General features: G+C 35.0%; 1 protein-coding gene across 1 annotated transcript in view; it reads right to left on the bottom strand.

The window, feature by feature from the left end:
• The window catches only part of ARAP2 (ArfGAP with RhoGAP domain, ankyrin repeat and PH domain 2), a gene marked incomplete at both ends in the record, with an annotated part of 115,096 nt that overhangs the window by 54,387 nt on the left and 38,496 nt on the right, over nucleotides 1–22,213 (bottom strand). Inside the window, 6 exons of the mRNA XM_082282253.1 lie at nucleotides 1,648–1,782; nucleotides 3,326–3,500; nucleotides 5,547–5,729; nucleotides 6,414–6,499; nucleotides 7,258–7,457; nucleotides 8,598–8,713. Of these exons, the coding sequence (XP_082138379.1) occupies nucleotides 1,648–1,782; nucleotides 3,326–3,500; nucleotides 5,547–5,729; nucleotides 6,414–6,499; nucleotides 7,258–7,457; nucleotides 8,598–8,713 (895 nt within the window). The remainder of the gene's footprint in view (nucleotides 1–1,647; nucleotides 1,783–3,325; nucleotides 3,501–5,546; nucleotides 5,730–6,413; nucleotides 6,500–7,257; nucleotides 7,458–8,597; nucleotides 8,714–22,213) is intronic.

Below are 22,213 nucleotides of genomic sequence, written 5' to 3'. Positions count from 1 at the left end.
ATAGATACAGATACCCACAGCATGGAAGATCAGGCCTGACTTGGAGCAAGTAGTAATGAGCTTTGCAGCTATTGTAATAAATGGTTAAAAGGGTTTTTTTGGTTGAGAAGAAGTTAAAAGTTGCTTGTTAGAGGAGTGGGGGTATGCAGTTAATCAGTTAATTGTTATTGCGATTGTACGGGTGTAATGTTGCCATGTGCCCACTAGATGGGGACACCAATGGGGGAAAGTAGTGGGTCTAGAGAAAGGAAGAGAATGTTCTAGAATGTTCTTAAGATAACCTAATACCCATGATGTAAACACTGGGGGATTATTGGTTAGGGGGCAAACCACTCACTCTCAGCCCCAGAGACTGACAGAATTGAACACCAATGAGGACCCTAGCAACGAGCCATCAGAGGGAGGATCTGAGCTGCACCAATCACAGCATCAAAAGAGACTATAAGAACTGCGCCGGGGCTCAGCCCCTCTGGTCTTCATGAGGAACGCAAGTCCAAGGGAATGCCCTGTGCGTTGCGCTGTTTGTTTTTCTGGGTTGTTGCGTGGGACTTGGGTTTACCTCAAGTCTCCACTCTTGGTTTTCTTTTTAATAAACAAGCAGACTTTTATTCCACCCAAAAAAGTCCACGCCTCGTTTATAACAGTTATTACATTGTTTCCCAAATAAGCTCCTCACAATTTCAGAGCAATCCTAGGTAAAGTCCTACCCAGGAGCAGTCCTCTGTCAAAACAGGCATCTGCAAAGTTGCTGGGAAATGGCTGTTATCAGGCATTAGCTCAGTTATCACCCAATGCTTTCAAGAATTTGGAACCACACTAACATACAGATTCTTCAAAAGAACAGGAATTCTTTAAACAGGAGTTTAAACGGGAGTTCTATGCTTTAGCATGCTTTTAGGATCCACTAAGGATCTTAAAGGCATATGCCATGAGAACATGGACACAATCATACAAAAATATGTATACACCAGTGCAGGATGCCATGTAAGGATTTTAGCAGCAATAAATTCAATAATAAATCACCACAGATTTTAAAAATCCACATTATTAGTTTAGATGGAAGAAAAATATATGAAGACAAATGGGGAGAAAAAGGGAAAAATTATCTGATAACACTTCTCAGAAAAAAATAAAAACAGAAGACTGATATGCACAGGAGACCACATATATCTACCGTGATATACATGCATTATCACCCCATAAAGCTCAAGTTGTCATAGAGTTTTTGTAGATGCTCATTTCTACTTGGAAGAGTTTGTAAATTTGTGAGCTTGAGAAATACTGTGCTAAAAAGTCAGTGCTACTTCTAAAGGACTTCTGTAATAGAATCACTTTGGAGGAAAACTAATTTTTGGCATTTGTCTAAATATAATTAAAGCAAGAAGTGTTTCTACTTAGTTTTTATCATTTACTGTGTTAACCAAACAATTTTTCCGAAGTTCAGTCTTCTTCCTCTGTCAACCACTGAATGAAGAGATCAAGACAAAAAGTATTTTCTTTATCTAAAAGAGGTCTACTGAATCAAAGAGGGTATATCAAAGACATTTTATCTCAAAAAAAGAAATGCAATAAGTTACAAAGAATAAAATTCATCCAAGTCGTACATATTCATGTGTTGTTCAAATACATAAATTAAAAGTGAAATACCTTCTTTTAATTTCTTCTCTGTAGGAAGCTTAGCAGCATTAGAAGAAACTTTGTACAAGAACTCACAAAGAAAGGTGGAATGTGAAGAATCTTCAGAGAAGCCACTTTCAAAACAAGTATCATAGTTTGGGAAATCTATTCAAAGACAAAGGAGAAAATAACATACAGATTTTCAGTTATATCAATTAAATTCATTTTTCCACACATCTTTCTAAATGCATGTCTGTAAATATGTAGTTGCTCTGCAGTATCTTTACTAGAACACTAATAAAACTTACTGGTTTTATTTTTATAATTAGACAATATACTCACAAAAAAACACTGGTTCACATTTGTTACAATGTTGCCATATTTTATCACTGCTTGCCAAGGTGCTATAAAATACTCTTTTCTGATGTACCAAATTTTGATTTTCACCCCTTATGTAACATACTTCAACAGAAGCAGACTGCTTCTCTTGAGGGCTTATGTAGAGTTTACTAGCAACTCTGGCAGCAGAGAGACAGTGATTCTGGGAATCATCATCATCCACATGCACTCATCTCCCTTTCCCTAAGGGTAAGAACCTGATGGTGCTGTCTTGGCTGCAGGGCCAAAAGCAGAAAAGACAGAGCCAAGACAAGCAAACCTCTCTCTACAGCTTTAGGACCACTTGAGATCATAGCTAGCAAAAAAAACCACCCTAGCTCCATGTCTGTACTGTGACTGAGCTCATCATCCTGTGATCCAGTGCATAGCACTGGCCTGAGCAATACTCAAGCAGAAGTTAAGGCACTTTGTTTGCCCTTGGAACCCTTCATCCATTCCTGTGTTTTCCACTAAGACCTTTTTTGTTCAGCCTGTACAGTGTTAATTGGAAGAGTGACACAAGCCAATGGAAAACTGCTCCAGGACTACATACACATACATAGCTTTTCTTTTTTCAGTGTAAATCTGAATGTGAACTTTCGGCCCCTGACTGTTTCAGAGACTATCCAGCCCTTTTAAAAGGAAAGCTCAGTCACACCCATATGCCTCAATTTATTTATTGTTAAGAACAGCTTTCTGCTTTCAAGAGCCTCATAGCAGCCACACATTGCAAACAGAACTGTTGACTTCCAAGCCAAAGTTTGTAATTTTTTCTGCAACAGAAGCTGTGATGGGAAAAAGAGGTTTCTGGGATAGATCATATTGCAGGTTCAAGAGGTGAGTTTTATTTTGGGAGGAGAGCTTGTGAAAAACCAGCTAGATCTGTGTGCAATAGGAGTAGATATCAATTTAAATAATCTTTAAGAAAAAAAGTGCTGGATGAATTCTTCAGATATATGTATATAGATACATATATATAAGATAGATAGATATATAGATAAATGTATATATTCATATTTTTTCTAGTAAAAGACTGATAATATTGACAGAGAAGATGATGGGATTTTTCTGTGCTATAACTAAGGGTATGAGATCTATAACTTAACATTGTATCGTCCAGGGTTTTTTAAGTGCTAAATATGATGTCTGAGCAAAGTAGTAAATCTGTACACAACTGAAATTGTGCACTAATAAAATCCAGTTAATGCCACCACAACTGTCCCTCTGCTATACCACTATTTTTTCAAAGCAAAGCCAATTTTTCTTCTGAATTTTTTCTTTCTCTTTTTCACAATATAGAATTAGATCAAAAGAAAGAAATCCATCGTACCTGAGAACTTATTATGGTACAGGAATTCCATTTGCAGCCTTTGTCCAGCTTTCTTGGCGAGTAAGTACGGGGTGCTGTAAAGAGGGTCTCCAGTGGCACACATAGCATCAGCCCCGCTGAAGAGTAACATCAGAGTTTCTAGCACATCTTGCTTGACTACAGCAGCACACAGGGCCTTATCACAGAGAGGGAAAATAGGAAGTCTGTTTAAATTAGAAAGTTACTGGCAACAAATACATGCAAGGTAGATGCAAATCCTTTCACCTCTGATACAGCTAGACCATAAACATTGATAAGTATCTGGTCTGATACGGTCTGAATCTAGAAAAACTCAGCAACAACAACAAAAATATCCCAAAACATCAACCCAAACTCTGCAAGATGTTGCTGTCACAAATCTCACTTGGGAAGGATAACATGCATTAATACAACTGGAGGGGAAGCTTGCTTTTTATTTACATCAAACTATTAAAGAAAATCTCTTACTATTTCAGAACTGAGAAATTCAACCGAAGAGATGAGATTAGATTCTTAAACTCTATTACTTGGACAAATACTGAAATTCCTAGGTAATTTTTTTAAAAAACACAGTCAATAAGGTAAATTACTCTTCAGTGTATCTTAATACTTGTTCATCTTCCTTGAAATTTAAACATCTCACTGCATCATAAAACATGAGTCTCCTTTTATTTTTGTATACACAAAGACAGACATGATCAACTTTTTTTTTTTCTTTCACAAGATTGGTCCAAAGCCTTAAAACCAAAAATAGCTATGCAATTACAGCAACATATTCCATTAAAATTTCTATTATTTAATATTTATTTAATTTATTTAGTTAATGAGTGAGTTTTTCTTAAGTAATTAAAGCAAAAGTCACTCAAAATAGGAAGAGTACTCCTGTAAAATTTAGCTGTTCTAATAAACACATAAGCACCCGGGAGGTGCAAGATAACACAGAAGACAGTTCAGTAAAAGTTCTGGAATTACTTGGCAGTGAACACCTTATTTCATGGTAATTTCATGTCTCCATAGAGAATTTGATAACTTTTCCCAGTATTTAAATGATTATTTGACATATATCTTTCCCCACAAAAAACAAACCCCACAGATGTAAGAAGAATCATGCTTGTATAACGTTGAGCTTCTTTCTGTGGTCTGCAGTTATAGTATTAAACAAAATCTCACAGCTATTACCAGTTAATAGAAAGCAATCCAAGTGTCTCATTTTGCAGTGACAAAGAGATCCCCATGACGCCCCCAAATGCTTCCCAACTCCAATGAAATGCAGAAAACAAGCTTAAGCTATACAGCAAGAGGTTCTATACTTCAGCTAGAGGTGTTTCAGTGATAACTACTCTTATATGCCCTTATTTTAAATTGTGTGTGTAACTAACATACAATTTACCAAATGTACAAAAAATAACACTTCCTTTTCCACAGTAACAGTGAACAAATGAGATGACTATGGTTCAAACCACACAACTTTTAAATGCCACTGCCTCCCCACAATCTCTGCATATCCTTTGAGACAATTTGACTCATGTAATTGAATGCATTAAAATTGCAAAATGCATTAAAACTATTCTGTATTGATTAACCCTAAACAATCATGACTCAAACCATCAGATATTAGAATTCAGTCAAATGGACATCAAAATTTACAGAGAGATTGATAACTAAAGTTGTCCATTTTATAACTCTATAGAATTTGGGTTTTTTGTAAAAGGAGAGAACACACATTTTCCATCATTAATTTTAGCTTTTTCATTTCCAGTAAGTTACAAGCTACTATGTAAGTGTGTATGAGCTCTTTTCACCATTGATAACAATGAATCCTCTACTGTATTTGAATGTCAGATGTCAGCCACGTAAGGTATAAAAAAAACCCCAAACGTAAAGAAGTAATCTAAAGAAGTGAAGTGGAAATTTGCATCCCTAGACTACACTTGAATTAAAATAAAGATCTATATTTTAGTGATTCAGGGAAACATAAGGAAGAATTACCATAACTTTCTTCAAGCAAACTAACAGGAAAAACAAGAAACGGAGTAGTCATACAATGACTCCTGCAAAGGCTTCTAAACAACCCTTACTCAACTGTGCCAGAATGCCACTCAGGATGCTGAATTAATTTCTCACCAGCTTAACAAGAGGACCAAATTGCACACAGATGCAGTACAATCGAAAATATAGTATGGGCTTAACCGTGCTATATTACCTTATTCAACTGCTCCTTGGTTTTGTAGAGAAAAGGTGTTTTCCTGAATTTTCCCTCTTTGTATTTTTGGGTAATGAACGCTATCCTTTTTTCTGCAGGGTCATCAATATGCAATTCTTCATCTGGAGGAAGATTTCCAGCCCAAAAACTGTTTGCCCTCTTATTTCCAATGACGATGAAGAGCTAGATGAGAAGCAAGGAAAAAGTTAGCAAAACAGTATGAAAGGTATGAAGCTAGCCTCTAAACAGTTTTCACCTGCTAAAAGTTGAGAAAGAAAGTTATTGAAGAAAACAAAATTGTCTAGAGGAGACAGAAGCCTCTCTCAGTCACTGCCTATGGTCATCTAAATTAATAATAAAGCCTGCAGTCATCATTTACCATCAACAGCAGCTAAGCTTTACAAGGCTAACCAGTTATAACACTTCATTATATATTAGAAAATACTAGTTAAAGTTCAGAGAAGAGTAGCATGTGTTTTAAAGAAAACACTGATGGCTCCAAGCCTATCAGGACCACTTTTTACCACCATCACTCTTTAACACCCCAAGCAGCTAAGCTGGTAGTGAGAAGTTTCCTCTATTTTCCCCCTTCTCCATCATGAGTACTCTCCAAAAGTATTTTGTTTCTTTTTCCCCAAAAATATTAGATACCTGGAGAAATACTAAGAGAAATTGTACATTTTGTTAGCAAAACGAGTATTTTGAATTACACAAAGGTACATGATGCACAGAAACTGATTTTCCTGTAACAGCACCATATTGTTTAGCCGTTTTATGTTCAGTTTTCTTGTGAGTAAGGCAGTAAATAACTCCTTTTTGTACAGTAGGTTTCAAGATGGAAAAAAGAGTTAGAATATCACAACATACCTCAATAAGTTCATTGCTCCAAATGCTAGCATCCATTTTTAGACTTCGGACCTTTGAATCTCTTGGTCCTAAAGATCTGTGTTGTCCTGAAAATCCAAGAAAATTACTTAACTAAGGCACTTAAACAGGTTTTCTCTTCTGCTGAGGTAACAAAACAGTGTGATGAAACCAGGTTTATTCTACTTGCTGTTTTTAAAAAAGGTTAGGTTTGACATTTGAATATTAAATAACAGCATCAAAAATACACCTATTCGAAAAAAAAAAGTTAATTTCATTTGATAGTAATGAATAAACAAAGTAGGCTGTCTCATGTAGCCTATTTCTGGGAGAGTTTGGTTTGAAAGAAAGCCTAGAATTAAAAACTATTTCCTTAAATTTACTGCTTAAGGACATATTTCAATATAAAACATGACATAATTATATTTTTAGTAGTATCTGAAAAAGCTATCCCTATTGACAGTAAAATATGCCCATATGTAACAAAATTAATACCCAACATTTATACACGAAAAATCATTATTCTTTGGTATCTAGCCTTGCAAAAGCCATTCCTTTCCCATGAAGTGCTATTGCATCTTAATTTCCACTAATTGTGAAGGATTATTCATCTGAGAGAACTCAGCTACCACAGACATGCCATTTATGCATGGAAGTGCTTTAGAGTAAGAATGCCCTTGGTATTAAAAAAAAGTTTTGCTCACATTTTCTTTCTCAAAACTTCCACAAGGATAACACTTCAAAAATAAAATTAAATAAAATTTTAAAAAAGCCAATTCAAGGACATACATAGATATGCAAATATGACATTTTGTAGAACCCACATAGCTTGTCATTAATTACTCACCTGCACACTTCTTACAAATGACAACACAGAGATTGATGGATGCCCAGTCAGGACTGGGAGCTTTACAGTCAGCGCAGCTCCTGTTGGACTCATTGAACCAAATCTTCTCAGCTACTTCATAATCAGATAGAGTTTCTGCTATTGATTGCTGGAGTGCTTCAATCCAGTCTTGTTTCTCTCTTTCTGACTCTGCTGTAAAGCTGAAACAATTGACTTTTCTCTGTTATTGATCTTTATTTTAAAGCCCAATTAAACATGGTCTGTAGTCTCTCTTATTTATTACATTTACACCCAAAATCACAGTCAAAAATCTTCCTCCACACAGATATAAATACTAAGATGAAATGCATTATTTTGTATTTTTAGCCAATGAAACTCCCTCTGTTTTAGTACTTTTTTCAACAGAATCACTACTAGCGTAAGCTACACAGCTTTTGTAACATTCACGTAACATGCCTGAGTTAATTTCAATCCTTTTATGTTACTGATTACCAGACTTAAAGACTGAATTTTAACAAAAGCACAGAATGACAAAAGAAAACATAGAGACTTACTGAGAATTAAAAATGGACTTGCATTTCATTTAAATTTATCTTTTTAAAAAATTAACTAGTAAGCAAACATCAACAAAGTCACGTCTTAAGAGAAAATCAAAGAACTAGCTATCTACCAACCAGCAACAGATTCAAATTGCTGATCAAGACTAATTTACCTGCTAGTTGACTGAGAATGAAAGTATTTTCTAACATTTAACAAGTCCAGGAGAACAAAGAAATTTCTTTTTCTCCTTCATTAAGACATCTCATTCAAGAAACACTACAAGACTCAACAAAAGGCTTTTATTAGCATGTACTTTCATTTTCTTAAAAATTATTACAAGTCTCAGCATCAGCCAAAGTGAAACTTTCACTGCTTTCAACCACAGATTTCTACAAGGGATAACACATGAAAGCTTCTTTTCAAATAAAATGTGTAATACTAAATGGATGTAGCATTATTTCACTACTGAAGTTTATTATTCTTTAGGATGGAGGCAATTTGTTGAAGTGGAGAAATTCCTTTCTCTTTTTTTTCTTTTGCCCTTGCACAGAATGAATAAAGAAGGCTACATAAAAATACAAACCTGTGGGTATAATATGCCTAGTCAAGGGCTAACAAATGCAGCACACAGCTAAATAAATGAAAGAAAATCATCCTATTTTTCTAAAAATTGCTGAACATCCTTAATAAAAACATCACATTTTCATCCAAACTAGCTACAGCACTGCAGTATGAAACCAGTATTTCTTTAGTGCCTTAGTTAATTGCATATTTTGCTAAGTAAATATTAAAGTTCTTACCTAAAGCTTTTATAAGGAGTAATTATTTCAAAAGATTGCTTTGCAGCCCGATCCACTTGTTTTACATTTGCCACATTCATAGGGATTAAAGTGATACCAAATCCTGTCTTAAAGTCCTAGGGAAAAGATAATAAAAGTTTAGGGGGTTATCATTCAAGAAAAAAAATGCGTGAAAAAGAATTATTTCATCATGGTCCAAAAAATCCAAGACCAGTAATAGACACCTTTGCCATTGACATACAAGCCACTTCTAATTTATTAATGGATAAATAAACCTCAACTAAATTTTGTCCAACCACTAAGTTTCCAACTCCTAAAAAGACCTTACTTGATTGTTGCTAGGAGAAAAAAATGTATGCTCTAGCTATTAATAAAGGAAAGAATAAAAAAAAAAGTTTTAAAAACAGATTGCATTAAAATGTGAATGCAAAATTATGGAAGGATCTAGCTTAAATCATGCTTTAATGTCTAAATAATCTTTATACATCTAAATCCTTCTAACTGACAGCAGCTTTTCTTGCTTTAAAACTGAGTGTTTTAACAAAATAAAATACATATAAAATTCTTTCTTAAACCTTTGGTTGCTTCTGATCTACTACATGAACTAAACATGTCTTTGAAAAAAGGTCCTATATAGCAGCTAAAATAGACAAGGGTTAGTTGTGACTCAATTATTAGAAAGTATTTTTGCCTTAAACCAAGAGAAATCATTTGGGATTTTTTTCCTCCTGCATGGAAAAATGTACTTAAAATAAAAATAACTTTTGCATTAACACAATTGCAACATAAAATGTTCCGTGAGCTCTTGTGAGGGCCTATCAAATGTATGGATTTTGGAAAAACTGGTATGTATGTATGTTATTTCTGATCTATTTGGAATACCATCAGCATTTCCTTCTTTAAATTTATTTACATGTCCATCTAATGGCAGTCACTTCCACAAGATTAACTTCTGGAAGTATTAGCATACTTCTTGAAAACAGTAACTAAATCAGAAACAGAACCAAACTATATCACCCAAGCAAAAAGCCAAATTCACATACTTTACCACTTGTATGTTCACTAAGTTACCTCTCACATAACAAGTAGTTGGGTAAAAACTGATAAAAATAAAAGCACTGAAGGGTAAATGCTTCAGAGTTGCCTGCCTCTGAAGAGAGGATTGTTTTTCTATTTAATACATATTTAAATCTGCATCACTGACAAGTTTCTCTTTGTAAAGATGCTTAAATTTTTAAACACTAAAGCCTAGATGGAGAAAATACTTTACAAAACTCTTAATTTTATTTCCCTATTTCAGGTATGAGCAAATAAAGATACAATTTTAGCCAGGACTGCTAAGGCTAAACCTGACAAAAGACACACATATATGCGTGTGTCTATGCACAAGCAGAAGTATCAATTATGTCATACGAGGCATTGAATAGAATAATCCCCCAAAAAGCACAGTAACATCCATTATAGGATCGGATTTTTAGAATGACAGAATTCCCACTAATTAAATATACTGTGAGATAAGTTAGTAATGTTTCCTTGCCAGACTTCTTATTAAGAATTTTTTGGGGTGTTTTTACATCCATTACCTTTGACAGTAACAGTGGGGAACCAGCTATGAATTTTATGGACACAACCCTTTGGAAAACGTAGAAGCTTTTCAATAACTAACCTGGTTTAGCCATACCTCATATAATTTAGTTTAGAAAATTTAAAAAAATAGATATATTTTAAAATATTTCTACTTTTCTTCTACCCTCATATCCTGTAACCTGAATATTTTTATTCTCTCCCCTCATCTTCAGCCCCCACACCAAGAGGTTTCATACCAACACACCTGTCTCAGAAGAGAGCAGAGAGTTCTGTGAAGCCTACCCAGTCCCTAATTCACCCTCTATGGGAAAAGAGTGGGCAGAATAATCTCTTTTGAGTGTGAACTTGACAGCCTCTCCTGTAGCAGTGAAGCATTCTTAACTTCACCAGTGAGAAAAACAGAAGGATGAAATAGTAAAAAAAAGACTGGGGATAGAAAAATACAAAAACTTTTATTTCTATCAGTGAAATGAAAAAAAAAAAAAAAGAAACCTAACCAAAACAAGCCAAAACCATTAACTTTCTAGAATTAAATGGTTTATTCTTCTGAGATGTAAATTGGATGCAAGTTTAATTTGTTGATTCAATTATTTCAAATTATTTCAAGCAATTGGCCTTAAGAAATCCTGATTTTCAAAGGAGAGGTAACAAGCCTATCCTTGAACCTTAACAGTGCAATGCATTCTTTGTTTCTTAAGTAAGAGTTGAAAAACCACCAGAAGCCATGGTTAATAGGTGTTCAATATACTTTTAGGTCCCGATTGAAGTTCACTGAAGGTAAATGAATAACAAAGATGACCAAAATAATATCTACCTTCTTGAGCAAGATCAAAAGTTCCCCTGTACAGTAGCTTCCCTTTAGGCACTTGCTACTGGTGATGCTCATAAAAATAATGCAAATAAGAAAAGGCACATGCTCATCTTCCCAAATAAGCTTCCAGCAATCTAAGCACTTGAACAAACAGTTGCAGGAAAGACATTTATACTTACTAGCCACTGACAGACACATCCTCAAGGAATTAAAAAGCCCAACAACGTGACTTGAGTTCTCTCCAGGATCTTACTTCATACATTTCCCAAATACTTGTTGTGAAAAACTGAGGTCCTTTTTTATATGTATGTTGCCACCTGATAACTGAGAATTTTAAATTTTTTGCCTGACAACCGAGAATTTCGTTACACAACATAAGAGGAAAGAAAAGCTAACTAAACTTCATTCATCTACTATTCCATAATGTTCCTTCTCAAAAATATTTATTTTATATCCCTTTAAGTCTCTTTTTTATGCTTTCAAACAGCTAGTTGCATCTCCTTTCCTTGGAGCAAAATGGAGCAAGCTGCATGGAAGCAACCTGATCATACACACATTAATGTCTGTGTAAACCAAACTTTGTTGTACTACTCTTAACAATACAGAAACAAGAAAGCCCTCTAGAAACAAAGTGCATTAATTTGAAAGTCTTAACCTTTAGGTGCAGCACCAACTCTCCAAAATTTGCATACGTGCCCAGTGTCTGAACAATCCCACTAAAGAGAGAATAACTCACTATGTTTTACACTCAGCAAGGGCATAAGAACTTAAAATACTGAATGTCAGTGTGAGGAAAGTCAGAAACGTTAAGAAATTAGAATCTACTTTTCAGAACAGAAGATGGTGGCAAATTAAGCAATTTCACTGGTACATTAGAGTGAAGTTATTTCCATAAAGGTCCACAGAAACTCCTTAAGGTAATTGCACAACACTTGGCACAAACCTGGCTTTGTGAATACAGGTACACTAGAATCTAATTTTCAGTGCTCAGAATTGTATCTTTCAGGAGTGCAGTCTTCTTCTCACCTTCAGAAACAGAAGTGGGAATTGGTACAGGGAAGAAAGAAGTGCTCCACTTTGAAAGAAAAATTCATTCACTTTGAGTGCACAGAAGGACAATAGGGCCATTCAAGAACTATACAAAAAAATCGACAGCAAGAGCAAGCAGTATCTTTTCAGAACAAGAATTGTCTTGCTTCTACCCACTGAAAGCTCATTGTTTCAGATACATGGAACTGTGCTAGGATTTCTGACAAAGGTAGAAAAGTTTAAGATTCAAAAATGCACAGAGAAAGATGAGGGTTGTGTTGTTTGTTTGTTTGTTTTTTTAATTTAAACATAAATATGACTTAAATGTCTATAGTTACACTGTCTTCATGAATTTGAAGAAAGGCTGAAAAATGAGTTGACAATAAGAGCTTTAAAAAACCCCAAATAAAATTCTTTATAGATAAAATAATAGATCAAAAGTATTCACTAAACAGCACAGTTAACTGAAGGCTAAAAATACTAAGATGAGTACTGGCCTTCTGATTAGCTGTTGTTCCTTCCTGAAGGGTGAATGATTACAATGTGTCAGTGTTGCTGTTATTATCACCCTGTCTGAAAAAGACATAACCTATGAAAACCTATCATCTGTATATAAACCATGAAATTATTTAACTTTTATTTTTAAACATACCTTTAGCACGTATCTATGAAGTGCCTCTCAGTGTACAAAACTGCCTTCTCTATTTTGCATTATCTTTTCATAGGCAAAAGCTGTCCTGTGACAGGCTTTACTAACATTTCTTCAATTCTATTTTGGATGAAATTCAAGGAGATTCAAAATTGGTCTCACACCTTTTCTAATATACCACCACTCTTTTACCGACACAGAAATAAACACCAAGGTTAAGGAACACTAAAGTGCATGTATGTATAAAATCATGCAACTGTATCTAAACATGAAATTATCAGAGCTGCTGGACACCTGACTTTCAGTATGTCGTCTTAAAAAGACAGGCTCAGGCACCTTTCTGCATGCAATTCATAAATAAATTTGTAATCAGAGGCTGAACTGTGTGACTTGCAGACTTCCTCCACAAAACTAAAAGAACTCTTCTTCTACCTAGAAAGTATAATAATTTTTCTTTGTATTTTTTCCCTTCCACTTGGCATTATTATTGGTTTAGTCAAACCAAAATTCATCTGAACACAGGAGTTCTAGAGATGCTGCTTGTGTTCCTCAACATTCACCATTTCAGCAGCTATTATCATGTCTTTGGATACGCTGTCTAACATTAGCTCCCCAGTATAGAAAGTTGATTTAAAAAAATCCTTGCATCAGGAAAATATCTCAGGGAAATGAAACCAAAAAAAATCCAGCCACAATTATAACTTTATCCATACTCCTCACATAAAAATAATTGAAAATAAAAGGTTAACTAACTGCTACTTTCATATTAGAAATATCAATCCATATTTTTATATCCTTCTTTTTGGTGGAGAACTAAGGGGATAACAGCAACAGCCGAGAAAAAGGAAAATTGCTGCCATGAGTTGAAGAGACTGTATTTCTACATACACATGTATATACACACATAAGTATACACCTTCATACAGAAAAATATATATTTGCAGCTTATTTCGAAGTAAAAAAAATACGGAAGTGCAGAACTCTGAAGTACAGAAATAGCACTGGTGTATGCTGGGAACACAGCACTTTTGGAAATTGCTACATCAACTGTGTATTCTCACTGCATATCAGTTTCCTTCCTGTGGATTATGTGGTCATGGTGCATTTCCTTTCTTGTCTTTGGCTCAGGTCTTGAGGACATGCAATATTTAAGCATGTGCATGCACACACACAGATATAGAGATATAGAGATACAGATAGATAGATGGATAGATAGATAGATAGATAGATATTAAATAAACCTCCAGTAGTGGTAAGAAGCAACAGATAATAAATCAAGAACATTATACTATATATAAAGATATATACACACACACAAGTGTATATGTGTGTGTTGATAAATGCACACTTTGTTTCCTTTTTAACAGCTGTCTTTCATACCACCCTAACACTAATTTATAAAAATTCATATTTCTGAAACTACTCTTGTCCTACTGCCTATTCACAGAAAGTTCTTGACCTTTAATCACAGTATCTCTGATCAGAGTTCCAAAATAGGACCTTACATGGTTCCTTGAATTTACCATTTAATTTGCAACAGCTCTTTAGGTTTAGCTTGGGGAAGTTACCACAAAGTTTGTGACAATTACACTATTCCTGCAAGATCTGAAAATTCCCTTAACAATTTAACATGATTTAGGCTTTTCCTTCATTCTAACCCCAAGGCATTTGATTCCCTCCAAACAACCAAACTATTCCAGAGAGATTAAAAGCCAGGAACTAGAATCATTCAGATGAAGCATTCATAGCTTCTTTCCCCTCATTATTTGGAGGCATATACTTCAGCCTTTCTAGCTATTAAGGAGGACTCATTTCTGCAACAGAAATATGGGAAAAAACAGGCTTCCATATTAATGAAAAATTAAGACTTGTTATGTAATTAAGAGTTTGAGAAAGAGTAACTAGTAATGCAGAAATTGCTTTGATGATATTAAGTTTACACAAGTTTATATTGATTTCCTCTCCTTCTATAGGTACTGAGCTTAGCACCCCTAGTTACTTCTCATCAGGCTTCTTTGCATCCTTCATCACAGCCTAAAACCTTTTAATACAGATTTCCAGTGATAGTTACATATTGTGGATTGGAATACAAACCACCACATATTTACTCTGTCTTACAGTCTTCTAATGAGTCTCAAAATGACACCACAGGGAAGCATAGAGTATATAATTACAGGCTCAAAGCATAATGTTAGAAGAACATGAAGGTTGCTAACTCAAGCCCTGATGAGCAAGGACATGCTAGAATTCCAGATGTCTCTGCATGTTAACACTGTAGCTCAGTGCTCATCTGTTATGATATGTGAGGTAGTCACATCATCAGTTTTAAGTTCTTCATTTAACTAAGCAAAATTCTTTCCCCCATTAGAGAACCACTTGAAAATGATTCATGCTATTATTGCAGAAAAATTTGTAGTGACAACCTGGCATCCAAAATTCTGGAGGTTACAAAGGAAGAAGACAGCAAAAGACAAGAAGGGCCACTTAAATTAGCTCTAGTCAGTGCCACGTGTGGCACTGCAGTGGAGTGTTTTGGATATGCTGCTGGAGTACGTCCCTCTCTGTATCATTCCACATCATTATTTTATAAATAAATATAATACCTGTACTTTGAGATGGCTCTATGATGAAAGCCAGTACATAAGAAATGGGAATACCTAAGATACTAGTTTAAAAATGCATTCCTGACCAACACTCGAAGGTAGTAGTTACAACCTCGGATGTTTCTTCTCATGTAAGTTACAGATCTCTCTATTCACTTACTACAGGAGCAATTCAGAATCCTCACTTCAGCATCTATGTATATGTATTTTGCAATATCAATACAACTTTATATCACTTGATTATGCAACATTAGGCCCATGCCTTGCTTGTTGTATGGGATGGATCTAGGACACATGAAGATGAAAGTTCCCTTCCTTTATGGGCTGCAAAACACAACAGAAAAAAAAAAAAAAAAAAAAGAAAAAAAAAAAAAAAGGAGGATCACATAATTAAAGTGATTGAATACTATCCTTGAGAGTTAGCTCTTATCTTTGCCTTTTCCAGATTCTACTCAGTGTAAATCAAAAGCCTTAGCATACAGTCATTTCACTGCACATTTTTCATTTCCTAGTATCTGACTTTATGCTCTAGGGTTTGATTTCCAGAACTGCTGAGCAACTGGAACTTCAGCCAAGACCTATGAAAGCAGTATTTTGAGCAGGTACAGTGTGACAGAGAACTATTCCCTCCCAATCGCCCATAAAAGACTAAAATAACAGAGAATGTAAAATATATGGATATTTGAATCCTTCATTCTGTTTCTCAGAACAGTGTGGTCACATGGAGGAGGCAATCATGTTCCTTTACTTTACAGGAACTGATGAAAAATAAATTCCTCATTGTTCCTCAAAGAACACTCCCTTTTCAGTGAAGGATTCATCTGAATGTAAGGCACTTTTCAACAGTGTGCTATAAAAAAGGCATGGGCTACTTCATGAAAAGAAATTAGAATTACCAAACAATTACTAAATAAACAAAGCGCTGAAAGAGGTAGTGATCCTGTGGAAGTAAATAGCATATTACAGTATCTACTGCAAAACACTATAATTGGATGAAATTAAGATCTTAGAAATCAGCCCAGTTTTCCCACAATTAGAGGGGTGCACACATCTGTAACTGAGGTAATGTTATTTCACGCAGATCTTCTATGAATTTCCAAAAGTTTTTAGCTGAGTTCTTCAAAAAAATTAGGTTTACATAACACAGGAGCATCTGTCTTCCCATGTAACCCCAAGTAAGTTCTTACTCTAGACAGATGCTTGGCTTCAATCAATTTTAACATAATAGCAGCCAATGAATCTTCAGGTCTTAGCAAGATTTAAGGAAAGTAGATCAGAAGAGAGAACACAGAGCCTAAATTTCCCCACTTCCTTACTGCCCAGTCCCATAAGGAAAGGTTTTAGTGTATGGTCACAGTGAATTGAGACAAGATGATGCAATCTGGAAGGGGATGTTCAAAGTCAACAGCCACAAACACATAAATACATAAATTAAAAGCTTCTATTTCTTAATCCTCAAAAACAAAGCGAGAAGAAGACAACAGAGAGAAGAGAAAAGACCATAATTCCAAATATTCATAAGTTTCTCATTTGTGCTGAAACATGCGGAAAGGGAAGGGGAAGAAGCAATCCATGCTGCAACCATGCCTTGCCATTAAAAATAATTTGTATGCATGCAAATTATGTACTTCAGAAACAACATGTGCAGGTTGCTGCATTAATAGAAGAACCTGAATTTTACATAATGTTGTACATTTTAACACGAAGCAGTTTAAAGTTATTAGTGGAAAGCAGAGTTCATGATTTAAAGGTACCATAGTCATTTACATTGCTGCTTTAGAAATACACTGGAGGAACTGATTTCTTCAACTATTCTACAATTCAGAGCTCAGCTGAAGTACAGAAAGTGTGATTCAGACCATATTCCATTCTTCAGACACATGCTTTCTTTTTCTTGTCACTCAACATACTAGGAAAGCAACAGTCTCACATCTGAGGCACACCACACAGAAACAAGCATCAAAAGCAAGCTGGTAATACTGCGTACAAAACCTTCCTTGCTATCTTCCCAAATACCCTGAAAGACACCGAGCAAGAGAGACAAACCTGTTCTTGTTGTGTCCCCTACTGCCCCGCCACACACACACACAAAAGACAAGTGTAGGCAAGGTTCCAGTTTGAACAATTACAGTAACTCCTTTCCAGCAGGGCCTCTCTGCAGCATGGGGCTAATTCAGAAACCAGCATCTTATCAGCTACAGAGGCTGAAGCCACTGCAGCTGCCTGGGCTATGATCTTTGCTTTTGCTGCTTCATGAAAAATCATGAGATGACATAAAGATGGTACAGCTAAATAAACATGTAAATAAAAGTCAAAGCCTGTCACGAGCAAGTAGAGCCTATATTCAAGGCTTTCACCTTTACTTTTATTCCAATGGCTACTCATAACATTATCTCCTATTTAAAGAGGCAATCATGCTCCTTAAGATACACAGTTTCTAACACACGGAAACTCATTCCATTTCAGAGTCCATTTTTTGCTACTCAATTCACATATTTTTTGCCCCAAAGGGATACCAGTTTAACATACACAAAATCTAAAATTATGTGGAAGTGCCTCAATTTTCCTCACTTTTAGTGTTTGATACCTTCCACATTTTTTTTCATTTAGCTGAAACAGCTATCCCTATAGCCACCACATCAAATTCACACACAGTTTTAAACACTTCACTGCAATGAGCACCCAGAGCAACTCCTGTTCATACAAGGACATTTTTAAACATAGATATTACTATTACAATTTTAAGTAGCCATCTGGACTCTTCTTTGGAAGTGCTTCACAAATGGAAACCTTCTTAGATTTAGCAAGAGTGTTCTCCAGAGACTGGAAGGATCAGTGAATTTTAAGATACCACATATAGCCATAATTTTCTGAATTCATATCTTTATAATCGTCTTGCCAAAGCTGTACATACTCAGCAAGGATCTTGTTATGTATTCATAATCCAGAAAAACTGGTAAAAAAAGTGTTTGAACTCTTACAGGATGGACAGATTGTGAACATTTTTGCAATACCTTAAAATCTACAACAGTTGTCACTAGATAAGAGAGAAAACTGTTATGACATCCCCACTGGCAAAATTCCCCTAATGAACCAAGAAATCCTCCAAATAATGGAGTTTCTGCTTTCCTCCAAAATTTGCCCATGGAGATAAACAAATATGATATTGACAATAAAGTATCATTGACCAAGCACAATGTTTTGACGTACTGACTACACACAGTAAGGTGCTAAGACAAATGGTCTTCACAGTATAAATATAAAAAGAATTCTTAACTTTATTTACTTCCTCCTTCTTTAATAAATTAAAATTCTATTATGTAATATTTCACAAGTAGAAATAATTAGTAACTAACATAATTCATAGTAGTTCAATAACCACAAGCAACAATAGCATTTCCCGATGGAGAAAGTTTTCTGAAGTTTTTTTCATTCACAAACCCAATTTCCAAGTAATCTGCATGACTCAAAATATTTACAAAGGGCAATTAATTTAAAAAAAAATATTTAACGGTTTTTAAAGTACCATACAAATAGGATTAATTATTATAGACATTTTCACATCTTAAAAAAATGTGTTTATGGCTATCTGAATATACTCCAAACGTACCCCATTTTATCATAACTGGATTTCTATGGATTTCCCAGCTGATGTTGATAAAATTAACAGTTTAGATTTCTGATCCTATCAATCTGAGTTACTCTTCTGAGATGGTGTATTTGCAACAAAACACACACATACCACACACCTTATAAGAATAAATGAATGAATTATGTGACATATGGAGAGCTCTGGACTGTGCTAACTACTTTTTCCAGCTTGGGAGATTTTAGACACCTTTTGCTTAGAGAGCCATGAAGAAAAATGTTTCACTTTAACAATTGACATTATGATCTTCAATTTAAAAGGAAAAAAGTAAGCTAAGGAGAGTACAGACCCTCACAAAAGCTTTTGGCCAGACAGTATAAACTCTCATCTGTTTAATAAATGTTCACCTTTGCGGGAAAGAGACATCAAACCCCATAAAATTTCTAATTTGTTTGAAATTTGAAATTCTGAAATTTTTGGACTACCTGAACCAAAAAGAGAATGTTTTTTCTTGTGAAATACATAAATAAATATTTAGTAGAAGATCTAAATTTTGAGAGTGTGCACACATATTCATTAACTTTGAAGAAAGTGTCAGACTTCATGGAGGTTCAGACCTTCTCTAGAAGCCAATGTAAAGCCTCAACTTCCCACTAACGCCTAGAAACAGGAACCTAAGGAGACCTAACTATGATTTGTGAATTCCTCCTACTTCTGTAATACTTACCCTAAAAATGTGAAGTGACAGGGGCATCAACAGTTTTGCCATACATTCATCTGTGCCTGGACCAAGAGAGGGCTGATGCTGTGACAACAGCAACGCTGCACCGCAGCTTTTTATAAGCACGAATCTTTCCCAACCCACTAGGTCATTTCAGCATGATCTCTCCTGGGAAGACATCCTCCTTACATCTAGTTCAGCCAAATATAGAGTGAGCTGGGTTTGGGGTTTTGTTTGTTTGTTTTGAGGGATGGGTTTCTTTGGGTTTTTTTATAAAGAAAGTATTTTTGTCTGCTGGCTTTAGATTCAATCATACTAATTTGTCTTTATGGGACAAACAAAGATGAAAATAGCAGATAAATGCAGAGAAACAGTTTTGAATTTTTGTAAAGCAAAATCACTAATGGACACACACAGCTACTACTTAGCAGCTATTCACTTTCATACTTGCCTAGGCTTTGTGTCACGAAGGTAGTGATTTCACATAAAAAAAAGTTTGTATAAAAATAAATATATAAAAGATAGTTTCAAGAATCAATAACATTTACAAACAAGCAATCTACTTTTCACTACTTAAATACTGAAATGGTTATGGTATTAAATACTTACAGAGATTACAGAATTCCTAGTAAATCCATTGTAAATAAGTTTTATTATGAGTTCATGCAAAAGCCATTGCCATTTGATTTTAGTGATTATTTTTTTTAATTTTGATTTTACAATGATCAAAGCTAAGATGGGCAACTGCCACAGCTAAAGAAGAATCCAGCTCTAAAATATCTGCACTATACTCATGTTTCAGAACTGTATGTAGAATTAATATACCCTTATAAACAAACAAAATGCCTTTGTCATAATGAATGTAATTTAAATATTTTATGAATATTGCCTCCCATCACAAATTATGAGCTAGAAGCACCTTACGTAAAAATAAATTCAAGCTTTCAATGAAATTATTTTCTGCTAATGAGGAGCAAAGGCTAATATCTAACAGAAAGTACAAATTATCTGTGAAAACATGGTAAAACCATTCTCTAAAAAAGGTACTAAAACAAATTAGAAGTTAAAAACAAACCAAAATCTTTGAAAAAAAAAAGCCGTTCACATACTTCTTTTAAATAACCTTTATACTCTATGTTACTATCTCGACAGCTAGTTAATAGAAAGAACACTAAAAATTAAATCTTTAACAAATTATCTCCATTTACACATTTATCTTCTGTTTGTTTCTTAAGTTTCCTGTTGTCACCCACTGAACAGTACAGGAAGGTCTTTTAGGACCCACAATAAGCTACAGATACATGGCTCCCTTGTAGCATAATGATTCTACCTGTCTACTACATTCCTTTCACTTCTTGAGTCTCTCACTCATGCCCAAATCCTTACAAGCAAGAAATAAATCTCACTCACCTGAATTTAATGAGCAACTGGAAAAACAAAACTTGTCAACAGCAATGCTAACTCATGTCTCAGATCACATTCTTGGGGAGGGGCAACAGGCCTAGATTACTATTTATTTCTTTCCTGAATGTTGTGCTAGAATAGCCTTCAAGATCATGCAGTAATTAAAAAAAATAATTTTTGAAATATGCACATATTGCTATGTTAAGATTAGTCAAGATGCCTTACAAATCAGTGGTTAGTGAAGAGCAGCACCTGTAGTGGCAATTTGCTCACGGAAAGTGACCAGCAAACAGGGAAGCACTGATTTACAGGCTGATTGTACAGCAACATCCTGACCTAGACACCAGCAAACTGAAGCCACTTCATGTCATGGGGAAGCACAGTAATAAAAATGCTGTTCTGGCTCATAACTGAAACTCTGCAGATGCATCTCATCACACACAAGTTGCATCAAAATTGCAAAGACTTGATCAAGATAACACATGAAAGAGAATCTCACAAATAGTAAAAATAGAACAAGAATTACAAAATCACTCCCATTTAGGATATTCGGAAACCCAGCATCAGCATTTTGTACCATTTGTGGGTGGGGAGGGTTGTAACATGCTACAGTAATTTTTAAGAACAAGAAATCTACCAAAAAACCCTTCTATATTAGTAAGAGTAGGCAGCTGCAATCTGCAAACATGCTGAAGTTACAGAAGGTATATTTTCTCAGCATGAACATGTCATTTCAGAAACTAGGATGAAGAAGAATTCAGGAATGAAGGAAAATACTGCACTAAAATGAAAAACCTGGCAATTGACATAAATGGCAAAGCTCCAACTGACATTCAAAGAGATGGAGATTCACCTCAGGTATCTGTGTATAGATCCTACAAGAAATAGTTTTCCTTAAATGGCCCCATATATACTGAAAATGCAATGCATCCCTAACTTTCCTATTTAGAAGGACAAGCAGCTGCAACAAAACTGCACATGCCTCTTCATGTTCATTTTAAAATACATCTACATGCAGTACAGGAGAATGAAATTTAGGTGTGAGGATAAAAGACCTGCACAATTAGAAGACCTGAACAGCACCACAGAATCACGCAGAACAGTGATAACACCCTCTGGTTTTGTATCTACAGTGCACGCTATTAACCTATACTTTTTCTTCTTCCTGTAAAATTTTCCTACATGTCCACTTGCATATATTAAGAGATGTGTCTCTGATATTC

This window comes from Coloeus monedula, assembly GCF_965178545.1.
Source record: "Coloeus monedula genome assembly, chromosome: 5".
In the NCBI taxonomy this organism is placed as follows: Eukaryota; Metazoa; Chordata; class Aves; order Passeriformes; family Corvidae; genus Coloeus; species Coloeus monedula.
The sequence above is the reverse complement of the archived record's forward strand: the minus strand, read 5'-3'. Positions and strand labels throughout refer to the sequence as shown.